This window comes from Diorhabda sublineata, chromosome 6 (assembly GCF_026230105.1).
Source record: "Diorhabda sublineata isolate icDioSubl1.1 chromosome 6, icDioSubl1.1, whole genome shotgun sequence".
Taxonomy (NCBI): Eukaryota; Metazoa; Arthropoda; class Insecta; order Coleoptera; family Chrysomelidae; genus Diorhabda; species Diorhabda sublineata.
Window position 1 is genome coordinate 20,144,056 of NC_079479.1, and position 8,855 is coordinate 20,152,910.

General features: G+C 32.3%; 1 protein-coding gene across 1 annotated transcript; it reads right to left on the reverse strand.

The window, feature by feature from the left end:
* Window positions 1-402: 402 nt before the first annotated feature.
* Window positions 403-2,553, reverse strand: LOC130445826 (uncharacterized). Its single transcript, XM_056781711.1, has 2 exons — window positions 1,515-2,553; window positions 403-1,466 (listed from the first exon to the last, which is right to left on the reverse strand). The coding sequence occupies exons 1-2, from the start codon at window positions 2,551-2,553 to the stop codon at window positions 403-405; spliced, it is 2,103 nt and encodes a 700-aa protein (XP_056637689.1).
* Between the last annotated feature and the right edge of the window lie 6,302 nt (window positions 2,554-8,855).

The following is an 8,855-nucleotide window of genomic DNA, read 5'->3' on the forward strand; positions in this document are numbered from 1 at the left end:
AAAAAGATCTTCCTGTATTGTAGGACCCACCATGAGCGTATCATTCAACGAAATACCGTTTCCTGTTTTGGCGGATGCATCGAACACCACTCGTAGTTTAGTGGTTGCACTATCCTTCACGACACCATGATGTGGTAGGTAAAAAACTCCCTTTCCATCCACTTCCGTTGCCCACGTCGGCACCTTGGTCATGTGCCCGAGTTTTTCATATTCCCTCATGAACTCCGAATATTGTTGGCGCATGACTGTGTCATTGATCAGTTTACTTTCTAATTTGTGAAACCTTTTAATCGGATTCATCTTCGAATTCCCCAAATCGCCTACACTTTCGCGAGCTGGCAACGTTGCACGAAATCTGCCAGTTTCGGTCCGCTGAATTGTTTTTAGGAAATGTTCTTCGCATTATTTTTCTTCGATCGTCCGTTTGGTTTTGTTATCTTCTTGGTATTCCTCGATTTTCCAAAATTTCTCAATTGCGTTTTCAAGCGTAGTTGTGATTAAATTACATGATATGGTATTACTACTGTTATTTTGAATTGAATAATTTTGATATATGGGTTCCGATATGACCCATCCAAATAATGTTTTCTGAAGTATCGGTTTACCGTCGCCGAGCTTAAATTGCCCATCCGCTAAAATATCCCAAAAGACACCTGCGCCTAAGAGAATATCCAGTTTGGCGGATTTATCGAATTCAGGATCCGCAAGAGTAATGTATTTCGGTATATTTAAATGTTGACAATCGATTTTGAAGTTTGGAATATTACCCGCTATTTGGTTTATAACTAAAAATGTAGCATTTTGTTGAAAAGAATTGTTTTCTCTTGATATTATATCAATATTTAATTGCTCTGTGATATTAGTAGTAACCTGATTAACACCGATCACTGGTAAGTTTATTTTGGTAGTACCGATATTTAATTTTCGCGCAAGGTCAGAGGTTAATAGATTTGATTGAGAACCCGAGTCTAACAATGCACGCGCTTTGATTAAATTGCCTGATTTTTCTTTGAGGAATACAGCCGCTGTACTAAGAAGAACATTTTGTTTTTTATTATTTAGATGATGTGTGATTGATGAGAGTTGGATAGTTTCTTGAGGTGCGTCTGTGTTTTGTTTATTTTCAATTGCTAAATGTGTGTTTGTGGCTAATGAAGGATTGCTGTGATTTTGTGTTTGAATGTTGTCATGTTTAGCTAGTTGGTTTTGTGTATCATGATGTTGAATATTGTCTCGATGAATTAGTGTGTTATGTTTCTTTTGACAAACCTTGCAGGTTCCACGAGTGCAAGAATCTGACCTACGATCACCTCTGAGACAATTAAAGCATAATTTTAGTTTAATTACCTCGTTTTGTCGCGTTGAACTTGGTAACTTAAGGAATTTTTTACATGAATAAATGTAATGATCTTGATCTTTGCAATAAGCGCATTGCGCCTGCGTGACGGCACATGTGATTGTTTGACCTTCACCCCGTGAGGGATATTTAGAATTAATTTAGTTTGTTTGTATACTGTTATTTGCATTTTTGTGCGTGTGATTATAATAGTTAGATTTTAACATGGTTTGCTGATTATCAGTTTTTTCTTTGCTTTCGAAATATTCACAAGGATTTACTAAAAAGTCGAGAAATTCTGACAATGGTGGAGGTTCTCTTTTATTTTGTAAATGTAAATGTTCATGCCAACGTTCCCTAGTGCGTGCGTCTAGTTTAATTTTTAATAGTTGAATTAATAGGTGATCCCACGAATCAGTTGGTTCACCTAGAGCTTTGAGTGAAGTAATTAGTTGTTTGAATGTGTCAATTAAATTTCTTATAAAAGGAGCTGATTCCTTAGTAATTACTGGCATGTTAAATAATTCTTCTACATGTTTGTCTATAATAATTTTTTTGTTTTCAAATCGTTCTCGCAATATACGTAAAGCTACTAAATAATTCTCATCTGTCAACTCCAGTTGCTGAATTAATTTTTCTGCCTCACCCCTAAGTCGGCCCTGTAAATAATACAACTTTTCTACTTGAGATAACTGCTGATTCTGGTCAACTAATGCCTGAAATCTTTGAATGAAAAATACCCATTTTTTTTTATCGCCATCAAAGATAGGTAAGTCAATTGGTGGCAGTGTAATTTTTGAATTTACAGTAACACTATTGTTGAACAAATTATTTTGACTAGCTACATTATGACTAGCTGTTATTCTGGCTTGTATGTTGCTGTGAAACTCTACAATTTTATTTTTAGCGCTGGCTTGTGCTTTGAAGAAGCTGTTTTCGAATGTTTCACGATATTCTGAATTAGTTGTACACTTTTCTAGCGATTCTATTCGTGACTGAACTTGTTCGAAATGGTTGAAAATACTCGATACGTGGTCTAGACGTGATTCTAATTCTAATAAATCGGATTCGTTGGCTCGTTTAATGAAATTTATAAACCTACTCAGCTTTTCGATAACTACATCACGTTGCTCTTTTAACTCTAGCAAAATATCGGTTTTATCCGATTTCGATTGATCTACTTTTGACACATTTACTTCATTTTCTCCTGCTAACATTGTGATGTTTTGTGAGAACCGGCTAAATGAAATGAACTAGTTTGCAGTAAAATACTTATAGAGATTCAGAATGAAATAATATCGATTTTAATGATTTGAGATCCCTATGCATGCAGATGATAAAATGGAACAAACTTACGGTTTGGAAGAATAAATGATTTGCACTACACTTTTCAGCCTGTGATTGTCTGATTGTTGTAAGTACTGTCTTGAATTGTTGAATCAGCGTGAGCTGTTGCCGCTGCTTTTACACTAAACCTGCTCGAAGGACCAAAATGATTGGATATCTTGATTGAAAATGTTTTAAAGTGGACTGTATACAATGTGAGAAGCACAATAAAACGATTTGTTTCGATTTTCACTTTATTGTACAAATGCTTTGTGAGCCTGAACAAAAAGCGCTGTTGGCTTCGTGGCTCCTTGATGATTTTATGTCTGTCTTCTTCGGCGCAAGCCCGGCTACTCTAGGTAGGCGCATGTGCCAAGTTCAGGAGCGCACTCAACATAATTTAAATATATACATTAAATGGTTAAACAGTTTGTCTTACCTCAAATTACGGTCTTGGTGATTTGTTCCAAATAAAATATTTGGATTTCCTCTCCTTCATCACAACATCATGATGAAAAGATCGTTTTTTCAGATGCGTTCCAGCTGTATGTAAAGTAAAAGATTGAATATTGTCTGAAAAATGTGAAAAAAAAAGAACTTACGTACGCAGTATTGATAGCCGGGAAGATTGACCTTAAAAGGCAAATTGCAAATGCTTTCTATATATGTCAGACTTATTCAAAAATATCAAAGCAGCTGATACGAGATAACTGCAATATGATTGTCATGTTTAAACAGGACGAAATCAACCTCAAACTTGCCTTCAACGAACACGTTTCCCCCGTCATGTCACTTGAAGAAATCAAGAAAATGTGTTACGAAAGTTATAATGATAAATATGGTGCTTTGGTTATTGTCAAAGATTTTAATTTACAAGATTAGATATCGCAAAGGATTCGATATGTATATAAAAATATCCTAATCAATCAATCATTCATTTTACATAATGATGCCACCAGATGTGGATGCTGTGCGAAAACGAAAAATTGCAGATCTGAAACGAATTATTAGAAAAAAGTATTTATCTTTCAAATTGAACAAAACCGAGCATGAGGAGACTCTGAATAGAATTTTCAAACCCATGTCTAGTCCACTCGAAAATATCATAAATACTACCAAAGAAATTGTGAATACTTCTAAGGACATTGCATTCAAGACAACACCACCACCACCACAACAGCCACAGCCTGAAGATAAAAAATTGCCTAGTTTTCTTCCTGATTAAGAAATTTACAAATATGATCCGAAAACCGAATCAGTATTTACGGACGATGATGATGATGATAATCAAGCGAATGAAGAAACTTTTTCTCTACGAACAGTCAACGAGTACTTTGAGCAACATTCTGCAATGAGCCGTCAGTGTGTCATAGATTTCTTTAACTAAGATCCGCAAATCGATGATTTGTATGGCCCAAAGTATAATGTTGACAACGATCAGTGGATAATAAAGGATGGGATAGAATACCAGCTACTTCAGGTCTTTACCAATTACTTTTCTACGGATATCCCACATATACCGAAGATGATATGATTTACCTAGATACAAAACATTATTGGAACGAACGGGGGTTCATTTGAAGGGAGATAGAACCCTAAAAGCTTCGCAGCGGTGGAAGTATATCAAATTTATTAAAAAGTTGTTTATTGCAAGACGTAACACTACCACTAGCATTGTAAGTAAAGGTTTACCTGATCACCTGAACTATAATGATAAAGATATAGAGTACGTTTACTGGGATGATGTGAACGAGATTGTTGAAAGACTTAGAATGTTAATAGCTTTAAAGAATGCAGGTAACACTTCAAATGACAATCAGATTGTTTCCATTATACAGGAACTTCGTGAAGCCGATTCTATATATTAAACAAATTGATTTTATGCTCATTTCGAAAATGAGTCTCGACAAGTTTGGTCGTCGTCAACATTTTGATAAAAAGAAGTCGAATCTGATGTTCGAATCACGATTTTAAAAAATCGAATTAGCCGAATTGACGTTGAATACAAGTATTGAACAAATAAATGATAAAATAAAATCTTTGAATGAATGAATGAACTCAAAAGTATGTAGATAAAGCGATAGAATCAAATCGAGAATATCTAAAGAGCGAACTCGAAATTATGCTGCAATCCGATATATCGAAGGATACATTTACTTTTTCACTCAAGTCACCTCCTACTACAAATTCAGCGAATATTCGAGACGTGTTGTATCATCTAGACCATTTGATTGGAACATCTTTGGCATACCTTGCCCCAACACCAGTCTGAAGGAGCAACTAAAAGCACTTCTTACTCTTATACTTTCTATTTATAAATTTTATTTATTATATGTCATCAAAAATATATAGTCAGAAGTAGTATCAGGATCTAAATAAATAAACAAAGTGTTGAAATAGTTTTATTATCATATTACCAAAAATTCCATTTTTTTTTCTTCCATTTGCGTGCTGTTAAAATAATGAACTCCTTATTACACATAGTTAGTTTGAAGTAACAAAAATATTAGTAAATATAAAAAGTGCAAAAAATAGAATTTCTTATCTTATTATCTTACATTTCAATTAAAAAATTACATAAAGTACACATTGAATTTCTTTTTTCAAAAATATATAGTAAGTTTGAAATATAGCAAAATTTTTTGGAAAAAATTTGATATGAATCGTCACTTTCATCATCATTATCAGCGACAAATCTGTGGTTTTCAAATACAGTTTTTAAAATAAACAATAAATGATCGAATTCATTTTGACACCATGAAAATTTTGAACCATATAATATATCCAAATTTTCAGTACCTTAAGTTTGATGATAATGATCTCAAATAACCTGTAATTTGAAATTCATATTATTTTTGTCTAAAATGTATTCGAGTTGCCGAAAACAACGTTGACATAGCATTAAATCTAAATTTTTCACATAATAGTGGTGAAACCAAACACAATATATTTCTAATTTATACACAGTATTCCAATTTGATCCACCAATTACACAATTACGCAAATTATTTGGTATATATTGCAAATCTTTAATGTTTTCCAAACAATAAATATTATGATTGTCTCTTCTAGCATTGTTGAATAAAAAATTCCATCTATGTTCGCTATATGTTGACATAACCTTATAAATAAGAGGATGAGGTAATAAATTTTGATTTACGAATTGTTAAATACAATTAACATTTTCACAAATTTCTTCAATGGAAATATCTTGAAGTGAAGGAACAAAAACCATTATCTGAAACAAACTAATTTCTAGAATGGCCCCACAGCAATGTATCAAATGATGAAGAAAGTAGTTGACGTTTATCATCATTGTAATTTAATCCAACTTTTTGTTGTTCTATGGAATAAATATTGTGAGCGTAAGATCGAATGGACTGTTGCGTTATGATTTTATTAGTTTTTCCCTTCCCTAATTTCTCATAATCCTCAAAGGTTATCTTTGTTCTTTACTATTGCAACTTTAATTCCTTTTGATTTTTTAATTACTCTTTTTTGTTCCTCATTCGGAGTACTATATAATTTATATGCGTACATTTTGCTTCATCTTTCATCAGGCCAGGAATTTTTTTATTGACTAATGGAATGCCATAGGGATTATTTGGAGCATAATCGGAGGTGTCAAATTTTGAAATGTGTTTTTTTATAATATCTTCATAGACATTTTTATTGGTAATTTCATAAATAGAGCTATCAGTATCTGTATACATAAGCTTACAGTTCTCAATTCCTAAATTTGGTAGCATCAAATTGTATTGAAAATCGTACATACAAATTTTTGATATATCTAAAATAACCATACCTATGTATATAGGTTTGTTGAATATTACTTCAGTTTTTCTCAATCCAACTGCCATTAGATTATCATCAAAATGCTTCTACTTTGAAAACGCGGACTAGAAATCAAATTTTTCGCTCCATATCTTCCTTCATATCTATTTACGATCGATACCACTCGATGACGTCTAATATCTTCAAGAGTTTTGCCATAAATTGCATTGTTGGCAAGTTTCAATTGATTTCGTTTAATGTTGTTGGTAGCTGCTGCTCTTAAACTAGTATTTAAATCAATGTTTGGCTTCAGCCATTTTGATTGTTTAAATTGAAGAACAGCTTTATGAATTTTCTTCAAAACCAACCCATGTTCTAGTGCTTGCTTCAAATTTCTATAGTGTAATGTATATTCTTTCTTATCAAATAAAGTTGTCATTAATTTCGGTAATTTTGATCTGGGTGGTATACGATGCTCAGGACAAAATAGAATATCTTTATGTAAATCATATAAACTTTTAGGATACTCTAAGTCCACTTGCAAAATGACTCCTTCCTTAGCATCGTCTGCTATTTCTATTATATTAAAGTTATCAAAATCTTCAAGCCATTTGAAATGTTCGTACGGTAGGGGTTCCGCCATAGCCCAACCATATAGGTTATTAACATCTAAATATAGGAGGCTTTTTGAAGGTTTTGAAGGATTGTAATTAGGTAAATATTCTTTATTTGCTTCAGAATAACGATTACAACACATCGAAACTCCTCCTCGTATTACTTTCTCTATAAAAAGGATCATATCCACATCCTTTAAAATTTGTAGCTTACATTTCGTATACTTTAACATACAATCCCAAGTATAACTATGCATAGTATAGTACCAATGTGGATCTAAACCGTAAATTTCAAAGGCAGTTCAATTTTCCATCACTGTAGCAAGAAGTATAATGTCACTTTTCATGTACAGATCACTATATTCACCTAATGATTTAATATTAAACATATTCCATACGTTTTTTGCATGTTCATACTTCTCCTTGCTGATTCCTTCATCATTCAATCTGTTGTAAAAACATTCGATCGGCGCTAAATTTGTTTCTTTCAATTTGTCTACATTGTCAATATAATCATATGGAAATACTCCTTTTCTAGTTAGCAATTCAAAGTGTTCTTTTTCCAAGTGATGAAATTCCTTTTGCATTCATCTTTAAGCAACAAGGAAACCAACTCACCAAGGCTAGCACTCATGAATCTGTTCGAATCTATGAATCTGAATTGAATTTTGCTATTGCTTTCAAACAATGTGAAAGAAATATATTTTTCTATATTCAGATGTTCATCATAATTGGTTAAATCATGAAATTACACTGGACAAAAGGTAAAACACCAGTTATTGGCAGGTTAAGCAACTTGTTTCACGATTTTTACTTCGTGTGTGTTCACAAAAAAGATAATATAAAAATTGCAATGATTTCTAGTTTTGTAAAGATTTATCTACAGTTATAAATATCAAATATCTGCATATTTTACTGCTTATGACTCAAAATAATTAATTTTACTTTAATGTTACATTTTCCTAGTTATTGGCAGTAATCCCTAGTTACTGTGATTAGAAATTTCCTAGTTATTGGCAGCATAATGTAGTTATTGGCATAATTATTGGACCAGTTATTGTCATTAGAAAAATTTTAGGACTTACGGCTTAGGTTGTGTTTGAGGTTCTAAAATTATCAGTAAAGTACTACGAATGTAATGTAAAGTAATGTAAAATATTTATTGCAGCATACTAAGTATTTAACAAAAACAAGTGAAAAACTAAAACTAATCAAACGCAAAACATTAAACTAAACTCTTGATAAAGGTAAATCTACTATAAATAATGAACTATCTACTAGGTACTATTAGGTACTATATTACAAATAATATAGTTAGGTACAACGTCGTTTCTCAAAGCTAAACAAAACGTACATTTAAAAAATCTCTTAATTTATCATTTTTTTCTAGGCACTTAGTATGGTATGCACGTAAACACAACTGACATTTCATACCATAATTTAATAAGGAAAATTAAACGTGTAAGAAAAACACATTTATTTGTTTATTATTACATTATTAGGAGGAAGACTCTGTTTACAACTCGATAATACACTAAATCTAACATCACAGCTTGAGGAAACAATAGTTTTATTATCATCTATTACTAATTTTTGGTTTTTCACATTGTTTGCTGCTCCGGTTAGGATATTATCTTTGGTGTTCTCCTTTCCAAGATCTTTGGTAGAAGTTAAGTTTTTTACATGTTCTGGTTCTTGAACACTCATTTTAGTAACGTCGTTTTCAATAGTTTCAAAGGGGCCTAAGCTTAGATTTTTGACATGCTTGGGCTTAGTATACATTTTTTCGTTTTGAGCATCTCTTG